General features: G+C 36.5%; 1 protein-coding gene across 2 annotated transcripts in view; it reads right to left on the bottom strand.

The window, feature by feature from the left end:
• Positions 1–6,778: 6,778 nt before the first annotated feature.
• OCA2 (OCA2 melanosomal transmembrane protein) overlaps positions 6,779–18,642 on the bottom strand; it is a 207,306-nt gene continuing 195,442 nt past the window's right edge. For both annotated transcript variants that reach the window (XM_071803651.1, XM_071803652.1), the window contains one exon: positions 6,779–7,334. In XM_071803651.1, the coding sequence (XP_071659752.1) occupies positions 7,247–7,334 (88 nt within the window). In that variant the 3' untranslated portion in view covers positions 6,779–7,246. The remainder of the gene's footprint in view (positions 7,335–18,642) is intronic.

Below are 18,642 nucleotides of genomic sequence, written 5' to 3'. Positions count from 1 at the left end.
CTGAAAACTGCCTCTAATGAAAATATTTATTACCTGGAATATATCTTGTCAAGATTTTCCTGGCACTCATCATGCATGCTTTACATGTGAATGCCTTATGTCCTGTGCAGTAGTTGAACAGAGGTCTTTGAGCTCAAGCAAATTACGTTTGGACTCTTCATTGACTTCAGATGACATGGTACAAAACCTCAGCATGTTATTCATATTCTTCTTCAGTCTCACATTAATGTTTCTTCCCATTTTCACACAGTCAAGACAGAAAAGTATCTTCTTCATATATATTTTGGCCAGTTGAGTCACACTGCTTGGGCCCAGAGCTGGTGGATCTACAAGAGAACACTTTGCTCAAAGGTCAGAACATAGGCTCATATTATGCCCAAAATGTTTTTTTCTAACCATCTCTTAAAAATGAATATTCAGTCATGTGTTTCCTGAGATCATGGACTGATCTTTGCCTACGGAAATGTGTATACCTTTAAGACAGATAATGCATGAAAGAGATTACATTATCCACAGCTTTAATCACCACTAAAAATCTGGATCAAAGTTAAATATTTTCATTTACCAAGTTAGTTACTCATAATTTATAAACCTAAAAATATATATATGTAATACTTCACAGGATTCCGTTTCTCAGGAATTCTGGGAGCTTAATAAATTAATTCACTGTAGCCACCTGAGCTCAAAAGGGAATGCAGAAAAAACAAGAAGAAACAAAACATCCTGAAGTATTAGCACTTCTGAGTCAATTTGAGGAGAATCTTAAGTTTCCAGTCTATGTTCATGAGCCTCAGCTATGTCAGACTTCCTGTGATTTTTTACTTCAAATCAGTGTCTGTAACTTTTTTCATGACTGTTATATGAAATGCACATGAGAGGTTATGGATTGGAAAGTGTAATAGGTGAATATATTAAGTAGAAGGATGAAGACAAAAAAGGAGACTGCACTGGTAACTATGCATATCACTGACATTAGTATATTTAGGAAAAAATAACATTTTTCCCTATTGTCCTTAAGACTGCTTGTTAAGTAAGAGGTTCTCCCCTCCCATCCTCCATCCCCCATTGAAATTTATTAAGGGTAAGTAGGCAGAGGCCATCTGGAGAAAGAAACTGGAGACAAAATAAAGAATTTAGGGATTTGTTTGTCAGCTCATTGACTGGAGGAACAGAATGCAAATGACCAAGGAGTAAAGTTCAAAAATAGCAGATGTCTAGAAAGGGAAAATGTCTGCTGGACAATAAATTCAAGTGGGAAGGGAGAGACAAGGGAAGAAGCAAGAAAAAGAGAAAAATCTATAACTCCCCACTGATTGTGCCTCTTGTTTATAGCACACTACAGCTCCCTTCCGCCTATTATCTTGTACAGTTAGGGCAGCCCATACATCATGAACAAACCAATGTCTGTTGATTTTCTTAAAAATAGCAGCAGGTCTTTTGCTCCAGCCAGGATAACAGTAATGATGGCCATGGCTACATCTTGAGGGGGTTTTCTTTCCATTACTGATTCATTAGGCAAAGCAGTAATTGAAACTACTGCTAATAAATCACTGTTACCTCTCAAAGTTGCAATAGCAACCTGAAAAAAAAAAAGAAAAAACAGCTTGTGATCAACGTTAAACACAGTACAAAAATTCTTTTGCTTCTTATTATTTTGAGTGGCATTGGATATTGCTAATCCCATAATATTATCCTAATAAGAAATGTGTGAGAAAAGGTTTCTTCCCTCATTCTCTCCCTCTAGAATATCTACAGAGGAAAATTTTAATCCTTCTCTCAATAAATCTCCAACACTTGTTGATTTTCATATGCTGACTTCATCTGAGGTGGTTAGCACTTATTGTGAATTGCTAGAATTTCCTGTTGTAAACTCACTTCAGAAATATTAATTTAATGCTTCAGATATTTCATTATGTTTTCTGGCTTGGTTCCAAATCATTTTCTTAGCTTCGCATTACAACAAAAACAGAGGCCCATGCTTAGAATATTTATTTTCTGTCTATTTCGGATGTCACTGATTTTCTGCCATTTGGAACCTATGAATTCTTTAATGGTGGTTAAAGTAAGAAGTAACCATCTGATAGCTGTTAGGATGATGTTTCCACATTTTTTATTAGTATCTTTAAAATAATAAATGATGTTTGTATCTAACTGTAATTCCCTGCTATTTGATCAATGGTATTTATTTCTTTGCAAAGCCCAAATCTACCCTTTTTTAAAGCACTTCAGAAAGCTAGGTAAAATCAGGAAACAAACAAATAAGTTCATTGACTGTAAAAGGTTACACAGAAATTAGCAACACAGAAAGAAATAGAAGACTTTTCTTTCTGAATCTATTCCCATACATTAAATATAAAATCATTCTGAGTCACTGGAGGAAGTCTGCAGTACAAGATGTCTGAAGAGAGTTTTTGCAAATACTTTGCAAATAACATTTGATTTCTTAGGTGAGACCTTCCTCTTTCTAGGTGGTCAATTTTCATTTCTAACTGTACCTTTAAAATGTGGTTTCTTAGAAACAATACACTTTATTTTGATCTTTTTTAAGAAAAGCAGAATGACTTTCTAGAACTAGATTTGATGTTAATGAAGGCATGGTACAAGAAGTTTTAGTATGGTCTAAAATAAACTTTAGGAGTAGCTATGGAACAATCCATTCAGTTAAGCAAGTTTCCTTCTATAGATATGAGCTGAGGTTGGCTTACTCCCCAAAGAATAAATCACTAGATCTTTTTCAAGATAGTTGGATGTTTCTAAATCCTTCAGTATAATTTGAATATTCTTACAGAAATGAGAAATGTTTTTTCAATTATACCTCAGTAATATCTCCTAGCAAGGTGTTTACAAAGCTCACTGTGCAGTACAGGAAATCATTTCCAGCTTTTAAACTCATTTTGACTTGTCTGCAATAAAGATAGAGAGTAAATATATTCAGTCCAACAGCTCTTAAAGAAATTAAACTACCACAGGATAAGGGGTATGGCCCTTCCATGATGCCCTAGAGGGTGTTAGGCTAGCTCTGCAATGGTCAATGTATTTTCAAGTGGACTAGATTTTGAAGTAAAAGGTTAAATGTGAAAGTCATTGGGTTATTCAGAGTAGTAGAGACAACAGTTAATAGTAAAGAATTACAGAAAACCCATACAAGAGCAAGTTATTAGGGAAAATTAGCCTGTGACATTCACTGTGGACAGGAGTGAAGTAATTTAGACAGAGGAGCAAAAATATATTTAATTTTACATAATAAACAATGCAAGTTAATAACAATCACTCAGGAAATGTATCTTGTTATTAGAAGATGTTCTTATATAAAAACACATTTCTCATCTTATTTGTCAATAACAGTCTGAGAATTATATCTTTACAATTATCAGGAATAAAATGGAAAAGCAGAAATCAGCAGGTTGCCATGTAAACCCACTGTGCCTTTGTTTCTTGGTTAATGTTTATACCTCTCATCCTTCCAACTCAAAAAGGCTATAGTGAAACTTCAGTAAGTGAAAAAAGGAATGAGCAAAGATATGAGAGAATTTCCATATAACAAATGAGCAAATAGGCTGTGATCTCCAGATTGGAATTAGGTCTATATAACAATGATTTTGAAAAAGGATGGTTATACATTATCCCTTCCCAATCAAAGAATTTAGGAAAGGTCTTGGGAGAGAGGTGTCATAGAAATTAAATTAGCAAAGGGCAAGTTCAAAACAAACAGCTGGAATATTTTTCCCACAGTGTATAGTTTATCTGTGAAACTCCCCGTGACAGATGTTAAATTTACACAGATTCAGCAAGGAGCTGGCTAAGTTTGTGAAAGGAAAATCCATCGGGTGCAATGCAATATAAAGATGCCATCCCTCATTCAAGAAGTGTCTGAGTCACAGAAATCTCTCAAAGTTTGGATAATATTCTGGGAAAACATTATTTTATGTTTACTCTTAGTTCTTCACAGACACCTACCATGTCCGATTGTCAGAGAGAGATGCTGGGCTGGAAAGACTCTAGGCCACTCTCACTGCTGTTCTGTTTCTGTCTTTCCTTGCTTTCAGTAATTGCTGTGCTAATCTGCTGGAGATGGCTTCTTTAAATGGGCTTTGTTTACATTGCCATGCAGTGCCGTAATTCGTATATTGTTGTCTGACTGCATTTTACACTATTCAGAAAGGGTAAATTAATCTCAGAGTAGTCATATATTTATATTTACTCCATGGCTTAAAACAAATGTCACCCAATAGGCTAAGGCGATCTCAATGAAAAATGAGAATCCCGTCCTCTGAGATCAGCCATGAGTATATAAAGATGATACAGTTTTACATAATTTATTACTTAACTAATATTTTGTTCAGCCTTTTAGAGAGAATTTCACTGCAAAAATAAATTCCACCCACTCTTCAAATTCACTCAGTTTTTATGAGATTGCACACACTAGTTTTGTCACTGTAACTTGTGCCTTTCTGATGTGCAGATTAGGGTGGTAACTATAATGGAAGCCAATGAAAAATATACTTCATTACCTTGAAATGATCTGAAGTACCTGGGTAATTTTCATTTTAGCAGATTGTCTGCTAATGTGAGAAACAACAGCAAGAGGCCAGGAAAACATGTTTATCACTGTTATTTTGCTGGTTATTGAACATTAGATTACACTCACGTAGAGACCTGTGCAAACAAACAACTTTATCTTCTTCTTACAATGAAGCAATATAGTTGTTTAAAGAAGGAAAGCCAGTTTATTTGAAGGAAATCCTCAGGAAAATAGTATATAATAAAAAATTTCTAGAAGCAGAATGAGTTTAGCCTTAAGTTTGGTTGTCTAAAAGTGTGATCAACATGATTTTGTACTCCCTGTGCACTACTTACCTTCTTTTGACAGGACAAGTAACATAAGGGGAAGAAAATCTCATTTAAGCCACACTGATGTATCATTTCTGAAGCCAGAGAGATGTCTCTCACACCATAGTGCTCCAGAGCATTTGCCAAGATGAGTGAGTGGAAATGAATTGCTGCAATTCTATCTTCCTCCTTCCAGCAAACTGTAAATGCAGACATGCATTTTCATGTCAGCTAATGTGTTCATATTGTTAGCATGAGTTTGCTTAGGATTTGCAAGAGGATCAGGTTTTCTTTAGGTTTTCTACTCCTTTAAAGGAACAATAAAAAATAATTAGTAAGTTATGCTGTTACATCATCTTATTTTTATACTCCTACAAGCCAATGGTGTTTTAATGGAAGAGAAAATAAAACCTTAAATTGTTTGAGTGAAAAAAAAAGAAAAAGAAAAAAGAAAAAAGAAAAAAAACCAATCCACTCAAAACAGATAAAAACAAATGTGTTTTATCAGAACCCTGATTTTGCATTCTCCAGGGCTTAATGCAACAGCTCTTGCACAACCAGTGACTGTACCAAGATTGCTCCAATGTGAAAAATGCTGAGGGCTATAAAATACTTTGTGAATATTTTTAACCAGGGATCAATGCTAAGCTGATTAACATAAATGTTTCTTTAATTGAAACAGAATTCCATTTATTACAGAGTGAACTGCTCTTACAAATGAAAAGTCTCAACATTGAGATTGAGACAGGCCAAATTCAATTTCAGATAAATTGTCTGAAGGAGTATCTTTCAGGCTTACCTATTTGTTTTGTGTTTTAATCCAGACTTGTTGCAGGGGTTTGGTTTGGGGATGTGAGGGGCAAGGGGGGATGTTTTTTTTTTTTATATTATATAAAAGTAAGTGGAAGTTATGTTGGTTCTTGGCAGAGGATCTTGTGATCTGCAGCTGATCACTGTTAGAACAGCCTCAAGGTTTCTCAACAGTGCTGCAAAACTCAGCCCTGTCACAGGAGACTTCACCAATCCAGGGGATCCAAGCATGGATGGGGTTGGAAGTCTTGGTGGGAGGTTTTGGGGCAATGGTGAGAGTTCTTCACCTCCTGCTCCACATGCTTCCTCTGTTACCACTGAATCTACCAGGAGGGAGTGGGATCCAGCCTTGCTTTGCGTGCGTGCTGTGACTCATTTCCATTAGCCTTTTAGCATCATATTTCAGAATTTAAAAAAAAAAAAAAAACACAAACAAACAAATATTTATGTGAGAGAGACAAAACCTGCATGAGTAAAATGGGATCTGTGATTAAGACACCCTCTCTGGTAGAGATACTGCCTCTTTCTCACCAGGTTATCTTGAGGACTAGGCACAAGTAAAAGCCACATTTGATCATCTCTACCGGTTTCCTGTAATTCAGCCTCATTCACTTGGTTTGTGCTCACCAGACTGGCAATTTCTCTGACTCAGGATAAAACAGACCCACCAATAGTTAAGACCACTCCCAGAAAGGTATTGAAAGAAGGGGACTGAGACCTTGAATGCCTCACAGGACTTAATATAATAAGAAGTTTGACCTATTCTGGTAGTCAATTATATAAAACAACATATGTGGTTGAACATATTATTATCAGAGAGAAGGAAATCAAAGCCAAGGTATGATCTCATTCTTCCATATTAACCTATTAAAAGATCTAGAGTACTTCATCACAGAAATGAATTAATAATTAAATGGAAGATGTCCACTGCTTTATCACATTTTATGTCCATACTTTGCTAAGAAGAGAAGCATTAGTTTATTCTAAGAAAAAAGGCAGCTTAATGCTGATTAGGAGCCTCAAGACAAAAAAGCAAAGCCTCCATAGAAAGCAATCCCAGTTGCAAAATAATAACTCTTTCCAAAACACATTTTCAGGAGATGTATTTATTTTTAAATGTATATAATGATACATCCTTCATAGTGTACAGACTTTCTGCTTAACTGTTTATTATTACAGCTTGAATATTAGTTACTTTAACACAAATAGCTAAATACATTGACAACAACAAATGAAGCCCTAAAAAGAAATTACTGAACCTCTGCTATGGTGAATGAGCTTTCATTTGTGACTATACTCAAATTGTGTCAATACAAACTTTCAGGCACAATGTATTCCCTTCTGATGGTGCCTTTTCATCTGCACAATAGTTTTATTCATAATTAAATATACAGATTCTCTTAATTTTGATATTCTAGTTTTGCAAATTGTTCACAAGACAGAATGTTAAGAATGACCAAACCTGACGCAGATGCTGACAATCATTTTGATTGATGCCATATGTTGGGGCTTCAGACATTTTGTTCCTGTGATGTGTGTTCTTAGTGTTCTGATATATAAACTAAATGAAAGAGAAAGCTTCTATGAGTCTTGAAAGTATAAATTACTATGAGTTCCAACCTACTACGACATGAGCAACAAGAAGATAGCACATCCCGATGGTACAGGAGACAATCATCATGGGGAAACCTAACCTGAAACAACAATAAAATAAAGGAAATATCAATAAGGATATAATACTTTGTTCCCCAAGCAATCTATGAAAAGGAAATTTAAGTTATTCTACACAATCCAAGCCTCAAATATGATTATAGTTGTGCCAGAAACATGGATGTACTGAGAGTATGACAATGTCTAGGAGTCTAATATTCAAGCTCACATTTCTACTTCCAGCCTATTTAAGAGATAAGCGGTCAGAATTAACCCAATTTCATTGGCTGCAGGGCACCTCTTCCAGTTTACTCTCAGCATCTGGCATGTCTTGTTGGTTTGGTTTTTTTGTGTTTCCCTATAGACAACATGCAATTATATAGGTAAAATAACAATTCTTACAAATTACACAGCATTAGAATATATCATCCAGCGTGTATAACTTCATATTAGGTGTGTAACCCTGGTATGGCACTTGTAACTTAATTTAAGGCTTAAACTCAATAAATTGTTTCCCTGAAAATCTGTAGTGATTTACACCTGGTGTTCCTCATCTGCACCTCTCACCAGGTTTAACAGACTTGAATATTAATGGACATTTGGAAATAAACCACAGACAGCTGTAAAAGTGCTCAAACTTTGCTGTTCTGTCAAAACAGTTGTTTGCCTTTCACCACAGATTAAGCTTTTCAGATAACATCCAGATTTTATAGCTTTCCTTAGACTGACAAACACAGGCAGCAGAGACAGACAACTGGAAAGGATGCTGTGAAGTTGGCCAAGTCTTACTCTGCTAGATTTGTACGTCTTGCATATGTGTGAGAAGAAGGGAGTTTTCTGAAACTTAAAAGCATTATTGTGTGATACTAAGGGACTGGGTACAATTGCTGTGATCACTCTCCTTTGTTTTATGTTACTAAAATCACAGGGAGAACTGAGATGAGAGATGACCCTCCTTTCATACTTGCTTTTGTCAAGTTCAGCCAGGAGTTCCCACAAACCTCATTAAAGCATGCAAATGTTCTCTGGAGTGCAGAACTTCATTTATTCTCTTCCTTGAAGTACAACCTGTTTATTACATGTGGGCATATTAGTTGTGTCTTTTTGCCTTGCTCGTTAGGAACCCTCAGGAAGGTTCCTTGAGCCTGTTCCTTTCTGCCACTGCTGATCAGAGCACTAAGGAAGAGGTGCCCATTTAGTAGGTGACAAGAGAATAACACCTTCTGAGCTATGGTGGATCAACAGCTCCTTTCTCTAGGAAGTTACAGCTAGAAGGAATCTCTCAGGACATATAAGTCTGACCTTCACTTTCTTGAGATATGAAACCAGTTGTATGAAATGAAAAACTTCTTGATGGCTCAATGCAATCTGTTCTTTATACCTGCAACTGCAACATTACTCTAAACCTAGAGATCCTCATACGTCATGTTTCTTTCATTGCTGTTTTACTGGAAAGCTGACTGAAGAAGGCATAGATGAGACCAGTAGATTAGAGGTGCTTTCGCCTTTAACAGCCATTTGTTCAAGTTACTGACAAGGGAATTTTACCAGGAACAAGGGTCACTGCAAACAAAAAATAATCAGCCCTGACCTATAAAGTTTGCAGGATAATTAGGAAACATATAAAACCTAAACACTCTAAAAAGTATGTTGAAATTATTTAGTGAAGAGCAAACTTGTTCATAATGCCTGCTTCATGGCCTCTCTTGACCCATTACCAACGTGAGCCTATCCCACATACTGGTAGAAACAGAGGCAATCCACAAACAAAACAAAACCTTTGCAAGGCTAGAAATGTGCAAAGAGCAGGACTGTAAAGTCTGACAGATTATCTCATTTCTATCTCCTTGACATCCCCCTGAAGAATATGGTGTGTCCCTGTGCCCATGACCAAATATTGTCTGCAAGATGTACCCCAACAGGACAGTTCCTATGCTTGGCTCCAGAGGCGTTGTCTTCTATCTCTCTGGGAGTTAGGACCTGGTGCGCTGGTCTCTTCTGTTGTTCTGGTAACAGGCTTTAGTATAATTATTTTATTTTTCAAATGAATTTGTGTTAGGTTGGTATTTGGAATTGAGAAAAGAGAAAGGGAGGAGAGACGGAAGGGTTGGACATATGCAAGTGTTGAAAGGTATGAAAAATTGTCAGAAAGGGCCATAAGATTGTCATATAGATTTCAAATATTTCCTGAAAAGTCTGAAATGCATTTGGAAAATTTCTTTTCCGGTTCATATGAATATGCACAAATATACTGCAGATAAGTGTTATTTCTTTTCCAGACTGATGGGTCAGATCCTTGTTTTTGAATGACTCAGTACCTGAAAGAGCTAAATCACAATCTTTTTCAACCTAAAGGATTCTTTGATTATTCAGTCACTAAACTATGATCAAGCTGATAATATTGTAAAAGAACAGAACATCTCTTGGAATTATTTTAGTAATAAAGTAAAATTAATTAATAAATTTGATGGCTAGCCAACTGCTTCTCAGACCCTTTCCTTCCTTCTCTCAGCAAATCTGATCTCTGATCTCTCCTAATTTCACCAAGATAAAAGTGTCCACATAGGACATAAAAGCAAAACCAGCAGTGGCTGTAGAAATAAAATAGCATGGCTAAAAAATCCTTCTACATCCTTTGGTATATCTCATTAATGATCCCTGCAGCAGTATCCACATGACAGGCTGGTGAACCGGAGATGGCTGCAACTCTCATAAGAAAACTGACTGTAGTTTGACAGAAAACAGAATTTTATTGACCTCACAGCAAACAATGAGCTGGTACTGAGAGGAGTGGGGACAGAACAGTACTGATGCAACCTAACAAATCTCCCTGAAGAACACATAGCACCTCAGCAGTGAATGGCAATATAATGCCTTTGTAAAGACTGGCAAGGGGAGGGAAGCATTCAAAAAGATTCAAAGACTACTTGACCACTGGACAGGGAACAGAAAAGCTAGTTCCAACTTGTAGGAGGTCCCTGCAAGAAAATGGCTGAATTATGCAGGGCCACATATAAAGACGCAGGAATTGTGATCATACCCCCACTATCACTGTGCCAGTCCAATGTGCAGCTGGAACCGTACACAGCAAGTCCAGGAAGGAACCTCATTTCACTTAGTGTGGGTGCTTGTATTGGCCACAACTGCGACACCATTACTCTCATTGCATGGACAATTACCCCTCAACTTGAGGTCTGAATTTCAGGCTCGCTGGCCTGAGCACTAATGTAATTGGATCAAATTCAATGTGCAATTTGTGTACCAGAGAGAGGATAGATAAAGCTCAGTCAGTAAATATTAGTTACTGTAGAGTTAATCAATTACTTGAGTTGATTCAATGTCCCATTATGTTATTACACTACCCATTGCTCTCCCCCAAAGGAAGATACAGCTGTAATACAGCCCAGGCCACATACAACGTAATGCTTAAGTACATGTGCTTTCTTTAGTTATACTAAGAGTGCATTTTAAATAATGCAAAAATTACTTTCAGCAACTCCCATTTTCAGTATATTCCCTGAAATTAAAAAGCACCATGTCACTCTGTTGCTCTTGGCCAGGAAAAATAATCAGCGGAGTTTAGAAGTCACAGAAAAGTTTCTTGAGTTAAAACTTCGCATTCATAAAAAACACTAATTAGCATCTTTGGCATTAAAATATATTTTTACATGATCTTGTAACAGCATCTGACATGACATTTTTATGCACAAACTAAGGGAACAGGGCAGATGGGTCCTGCACAGGGCAGTCTTTTCTTCCCTCTCCTCAGCAGGCAGGGAGTTACACACCTACTGCACAGTACTAAAGGTTCATCCCAACTCTCCGCAGTCAGCTCAGGGATCAGATGCAAGGAAAGGATGGATGACAGGATCTGGCATTCATCCTACTCTTCCCTCCTCCTCTTTGTACTAGAAACTTATACATAAAGCTGCAATCTAAATGAAATCTCTCAGCTTAAATATACACAACAACCAGATGTTAGTTCAGTGAAAGATAATGAGAGCATTTCAAGTGAGAGCCCCTGGGATTTGTCTTGAACAAAAATTTTCCTTATTAATAACTTCAGCGATCCAGTAGTGAAAACCTTGCAAATCACCCCAGTGCAGGAGAGATGTCAGACTCCATGGAGAACAGAATTCAGCGTGTTCTTGACAAATTAAAATGAGAATTTGAAATGAACAAGATGAAACTGTGAAGGTAAGTGTGAAGTATGTATTAGAAGTCAAACATGGGCACAAAAACAGAAAGGAAAGTGAAGCTTTTCACTGGTAATGACCTAGTTATTTCTGATTCTGCCTCTCTGCAAGATTTATGGCTCTGTATTTACTTAGAAGAAAAGGAAACTGGTGCATGATTCTTCTGGGAATAAATCCCACTTCTAATGAGTATCTACAGATGTGAATACTACAGTTTTCTTAGGTTATAAATTCATCCAATATTATTTGCTAAACAAGAATAACAAAGCCTTTGTAGTGTAAATTGTGTTTTCCTGGACAAACTGATTTCCTACCTTGCAGGTCTATTTTGTGATGCTTCAAGAGCCAGCAGGATCTGGGATGCACAAGACCCAGGTCCAGCGCTCTGTTCTGCCTGATTTGGGACATGACATATGAAACATTCTCACACAAAAAAAAACACTCCTACAGGCACTGCCTTCCTTGACAGCTCATAACTTACACAGTCAGGGCATCCTCGAGCAGATCTGTAGAAGAACCATGGCTCCAAAGAAATAGGGAACCTTCAGTGGTTCCTCAGTGGAAAAGCAACAGCAGAAATCTCCCAAGACCAAACCACTGACAGTGAAAGAAGCCTGGTGGTTGTCAGGGGTAAGAATTAAAAAAGAGTTAAAGCGAACTTCTACTGTCATTTGTATTTACAATTTAATGTACAATTTAAACTCAACTTATTGACTTTTCGTCAGACTTAAAATTGTGCTTTTAGAGCTCCATATTGGTTTCATACTGCGAGTTCTGTAGAAGGTATAACCTTATCTTTGCAGAAAAGGCCCTGGGGGTCCTGATGGACACCAAGTTGAACGTGACCCACATCTGTGTTCTAGCAGCAACAAAGGTAAATGGTGTCTTGGATTGCATTAGGTAGAGTTTTGCCAGCAAGTTGAGGGAGGTGATCCTCACCCTTTACTCAGCACTGGTGAGGCCAAACCAGGAGTGCTGGGTCCAGTGTTGACCTCCCCAGTACAAGAGCAACATGAATATAGTGGAGGGGGTCCAAAAAAGGGCCACAAAGTTGATGAAGGGAATGGAGTATCTCTCCTATGAGGAAAGGCTGAGAGAGTTGGGACTGTTCAGCCTGTGAAAGGCTCAGGAGGAACTTACCAATGTGTATAAATGCCTGAAGGGATGCTGTATAGAAGACAGAGCCAGGACCTTTTTAGATAGGACCAGAGGCAAAGGGACCAAACTGAAACACAGGAGGTTCCCTCTGAATATTAGCAAATGCTTTTTTATTGTGATGTTGACTGAGCATTGGCACAGGGGAGATTGTGGAGTCTCCATCCTTGGAGATGCTCTGTGAACAAGTTTTTCTGTAACTCAGCTAGGATTACATAGGAAAGTGAAATCCTTTTTTGGGGAAAAAAGAGAGGGGACAAAATTACCTTTATAAATGTAACACTTGCTTCTGAATATTGTATTTTATGAAGTTCTCCATGTTTTTCCAGATTTATCCAAAACAATCTATAAATTATTTGTACTAACATTCTTATATAACTCATTTTCTTTGTGATTATTTGCTGTCAAATTCTCCTATGGAGAGATTTTTCTCAAAAGTTTATTTTGACTTTTCATCTCAATTGTTAAAAAAAAAAAAAAACAACACCTCAGAATTCCTTGGGGGAAAAAAAAAAAATAGGTCTACTGATTAATTCCCTACCTTTAGGGAAATATTTTAAACTTGTTGTCTGCCTTACTCTCAAAGCCACTAGGAATATTCCTCTTGATCAGTTTTTCTGTTGTTATTATACCTGGGGTCACCTTCCTGCCATCCTATTTCTTCTCTCCCTTTCTTTAAATGCAGATTACTTTATGAATCTCCTGTTATTTTGATTGTGTCAACCTTTCTATCATTCCAATTCTTTGACATACTGAGTCAGTTTACCTGAAAGGAAAGCATGGACTTTACTAAGAAATTTAAGAAAACAGATTCAAAATGTTTATCACATGCCCATGACACCTGTTGTAGCTCAGAAAACAGGTGGTTAAAACTGCAAGTGATCATTAATACAACATTAAATTGCTGTGAATTTCATATAGTCTGGAATTACACAAAAATTGCAGTGTGGTTACCTACTAGTTTCCATACACAGGAGTTACTGTGTCATTTAAACCACAGAACAGAATAAAACCTATAATTCTATTTTCTTCTGATTGCTAATATTATAATAATTTCTCCTTATATTCTATCTGTTCTGAGTGTATGCCAAGATTTCCTGTACAGTCACTACCAGGAGTGAGAATGAGATAGGCAAAATCAGATCATGAGTGAGAAAAATTAAAGGTGTTAGCTTTTGCCTCTCACAATCTACAACATCTTCCTAAAGGTGTTTTCCTGTAATCTTAACACTTTTACATGTGGAACGAGCAACAGGCCTTTCCTTGGTCTTCCAAAATTTCAGCCTTTCATTGTAAGAGGACAGCTAGTCTGTTAGCTCCACCTGAAAGATTCAAATGACTAGGTTTCTGTCTGAGCTGAAATACAGAACTGTCTGAATAAGTGACTTTGATAACTATCTAAACCTATACATATATGGTAAGCTAGCAACCTGGATGAACACCACAAAAAAAAAAAAAAAGTGGAATACACATCAATTCTAGCAAAAAATACTCTGATTATTTAAAAATCATCAAGACACTAGTTATTAGATGACAGTAGCATCTGATCTTTCACTTAAAACTAAACATAGGAAATGCTGAAAAAAAATTTTGTATCATGCATATGGTCTCTTCAGAGATAAAAAGGTCCTTCAAGACAGCTTTGTATTTAAGCCATTTCCCCTAAGTTTTAGTACTGCTAAAGTCTATGCAAATTGTTTACCATTACAGTTACCAGAGATGAGATAAATTCTGCAAACTTAAATTCGCACATCAAAAAAATTCTACCAGTAGACTAAGTTTCAATAACTTAAATTCACATGAGTTTCTGGTCCATTAATGACTTTTTAAATTATTATTATTATTTTTGCCAAGACTATTTGAGTCCCCAAATATTCCTTAACAATCTGTTACCTGGTGCTTTAATATGAAAGTCCTAGAAGCAGAGTAGATTTTCCCTTTATTGTTAGGGGAACATATATAGACAGACTCCTTTCTGTCCTACTAAAGAAGTAGGATATGCCATGATAAAGTGTGGCATAAAAATTCAAAATGATCTGCTAGCAATTTGTTCAGTTTATCACAACTTCCTGTCACCTTTGGATCTATTCTCGTATATTAGCAATATATTTTCTCTCTACATCCCCCAGCAAGACCCCAAAACAAATTTTGTCCTCAATTTCTTGTTTCTGTTTTTGTTATGAAACCTTCACACCTTTCTAAAGTCTAGGAAATGCACATACATTAAATTGATTCCACTCCTTGGGAAAGCCATACTTATTTCTCTCCCTACACATCTGTGTAATGAGATGTAGTTGTGAATCTGAGCTTAAGATTAAAATTATTATGGGTGGCTAGAAGAGAAAATCAGTGAAGTATTTCTTCCCTGACAATACTTCAAGAGACTCACATACTGGTCGTGAGTAGAAACCTCAATATTCCTGGTAGTGAATTGTTCTCTTGAATTCTTTGAATGGTTCTGATACCTATATTCTACTAATGAGATAGATATATACAAAACTAGTGAGACATACTGTGATAAAATGAGTGCACTGGGACTGCTGAAACAGTTTTTGCAATGTTTACAGTTAGTGTTTCTGTATTTTATGAAACATTTAACATACTGTGAACTGGCTTTTGATGATTATAGGTTTTTTGTTTTACAAAAACAAATCTGAGACTTATCCATGTTTTTGTTTAGATATCTTTTTATAGCTCAAACCTCTCTGTTGTAGAAATGTCTCAAAATAATATTTTGTCTATTTTTGAAACAAAATTTATCTACAAAAAATATTAGCCTACATTATTTTTCTACGTAGTCTAAAGAAACCAGAGATAATGGATAGGGCAGAAATTAACTGTGATTTCTTTTAGTTGCAAAATGTTTCAAATTAAATTACCTTTACTGACTCTGTATTATCCTGCTTTTTCTCAGTGAAGATTCAGGAATGGAAGTTGCCTGAACGTTATTTCCATTAATTTCCTTAATCACAACCCCCACAAATGGCATCTCAGGGCACTTTTCTTAGGGTTTGGTTTTGGGGTTTTTTTGGTGTTTCATTTTTTGGCTTGTTTGTTTATTTAACTTCCCTTTGCTGCCTTCCCCCCCGCCCCCCACATGCTCTAATTTGATGAAAGCAAATTTTATTTTTTTTTTTTTTTTAAGAATAAGATATTTTACATTAGGGATTAATGAGTGAATTCTTTAATAATTACAGCAGAGCACTGTCAACTATATTAGAAGTCCTGGACTTTGCTAAAAAACCAGATTTACATAAGAAATACTATGTTCCATCCCATTCTCCTCTTTCTCACCACTTTGAGACTCCTATTCATGTGTCATGTGATAATAGAGAACTCATGTACAGTAGTTTACCAGGACAAAGAAGCAATGTAATTGCATTTTGAACTAAAAAGCAGAAAGATGTTTCCTGTGCATTAATGATTATTTTTCATCATGAACTCAGCAGACACCTTCTGATAAAAGGTTACTGATTTTGTAAGGCCAGTTTCCACCACAAACTCTGTGCTTCAGGCCACCCAGGTTAAGACAAGGACAGAGAGTGGAGATTTTCATTCCAGCGGGGTGCACTTGGAGACTTCTTTCCAGCCCACCATGAGATGCCAACCAAAGGCAAAGAAGGGGGCAGCTGGAACCTCCCAAGCCCTCCCTGCCGCCACGGTTCATTGCAGTGTACAGGTCTTCCTACCTCAGAAAATCCCCATATCTGAGCTCTTATGCGCTCACTATAAGGAAAGATTTTATTAATCACAAGTCTAATTTTAAGTGAACTAGAAAATTAAAGTTAAATCTACTGAATTTTACTTTAAGGGCATCAACTCCTCAGCACATTAAAGCTCCCACATACAAAGCATTAGACAAATAAATATTAGACAAACATATTCCTTCAGATATACCAACTTTTCTTAGATGATGAAAAGAGGAGACCTAACAGATGGACAAGATAGAAAAAGTATAGTATAGGGACACACATAAGTATCACTAGCAGTATGTTTTAACATGGGGTAGCTGCTTGACCAGTTCACAGGTGTTGCAAGTCAATCGGAAGCATCGATTGGAGTTCACTGTCTAATTGTTATAGATGGCAGATAACCCTCAAGGTGCTTCAAGTTGAGAGGTCAGAGCTTGAGAAACTCCAGTTCTCAACTCCTAAAAATGCACTGAATTTGCAGAAGTTTCTTTGAGAAAGACTGCATCAGTCCCAGTGTTGTCATCTAACCCACTCTTCTAACCCACACTATCATGAGTGTTACTCAGGCTTTCATCAGGATTAAGGATTACAGAGTGACAGAAATTAGGGAAAAATTAGAATAAAATTATTAGACATTTAAAAAAAATATAAAGAGATTTTATTATCTTCATATTTTCAACAAGTGGGAGAAAACTAAGCTAGTTACTTCTCTAACTTCTGCCTTCCTCCTTGTATCTCCATCACTGCAGTGGAAGAGCTGGGTTGCTGCCAGCAACTCGAGTGTGCACCCAGGTCCCTGGACATTGTTTCACGGACCTACACTTAGCTCAGGACATGGCACAGGAGTGTCAAGGAAGTTCCTTGGCAAGTGAGTTATGCAGGAGACCAGATGGTCTAGACTAACCATTTACATTAATGCTACATGCAACTCAGTCTTCCTCCTTTACTGTTTTAGTTTTTCCACTTCCTTTTGAACAGCTTGGACAATCAAGTGGTTGGTTTAAGTGTCACTGAGTGATTCTGAACCATCCCTAAGTCCCACCACAGAATCACATAATTATCTCTCTAAAATATCAGGATCATTGTTTCAGATATGTGTAAGACATTTTCCACTTTAGTTTATTTCTCCGAATTTGTCCTTTTCAGCTAAGGTCAACAGACTTTTGAATTTCCTGTCTTAGAAGGCACAGAGATTCATTTCAGTTGTAACATTATGAAAAAAAGTCTTGAGCAAAAGCTTGCAATTAATATCCTCACAGTGCTAGAGATGGAATATGAATATTTCTTGACTGCTTGGAATAATTTAAGGGTTTTTTTTTTCCCTTTGCCTTTAGAAAATGTATTCTTTAGATAATTTGCATAGCACTAGGAAAACTAAGTGCATGGATGTCACTTGGTTTTGAGCCTCAAACAGTTTTCATTCAGCTATCATTATCAGGAAGCAGTAAAAAACAACAAATGAACAACAAATATAATCAGCTTGATCATAATTTTAAAAAGTTATCAGAAATCACTGCTAAGTTCAAGCAATAAAAAAGCAAAGGATATAGTAAATACTACCACATCTTCTGTGTGAGAAATATCATCTAATTTGCACAAAAGAAAAATAAAAGGCTATTTACTATTCCATTAAGAGCACTACTTCCTTCAAGCAGTTCTATTTTCAAATGCATTATAACGAAAATAATGTAAACAGAAATCCTCCTTTCTTCTGACCATGTTGGAAGACATTATTTAGTAACAGAGGGCAAATCACCTTGCTAGCTCTATTAAAAATATCAAATCATTTGAGAAAATGAAATGTCACATAAAACTATGATTCTGATGCAATACCAAATGTCTGTATGATGTTTTGGCAAGCAAACATGAAGCATGAGATCAAGCAAGCTCAAGATGAGGAGAATTAATATACTCTCTTCAGAGGCTTATTAGTCAGGGTTCATACAGCAAATGTATGTAAGCTTCATCCTTACAGCATTCTCTTAGTTTTCCAGACTTCATGTCTCTTCCAGCCATTTAAGTTAACTCTGTGTTTGGATCTCCTGCAAATTGTTTTTTTAAAGTACCCTTTTTATTTAGAAAATCACATTCTAATTTCAATAATCTTTCAGTAAAACTCTTTTTCGGCAGCTATAGTGACTGTCTAATCAAATTGAGGGTGTTGTAATTAGCTGGAAACTTGGCATGTGATGTAATAACTGTACGAAACTGCAAAAACTAAGAATTTTTTGGATAACAAAAACTGTTTATGCCAGCACATATGACATTACCTACATGAGAATTCAAATACATCTCACTCATACAAACAG

Source organism: Patagioenas fasciata, chromosome 1 (assembly GCF_037038585.1).
Source record: "Patagioenas fasciata isolate bPatFas1 chromosome 1, bPatFas1.hap1, whole genome shotgun sequence".
Taxonomy (NCBI): domain Eukaryota; kingdom Metazoa; phylum Chordata; class Aves; order Columbiformes; family Columbidae; genus Patagioenas; species Patagioenas fasciata.
Note: the sequence above shows the minus strand (reverse complement) of the source record. Positions and strands in the feature narration are given on the sequence as shown.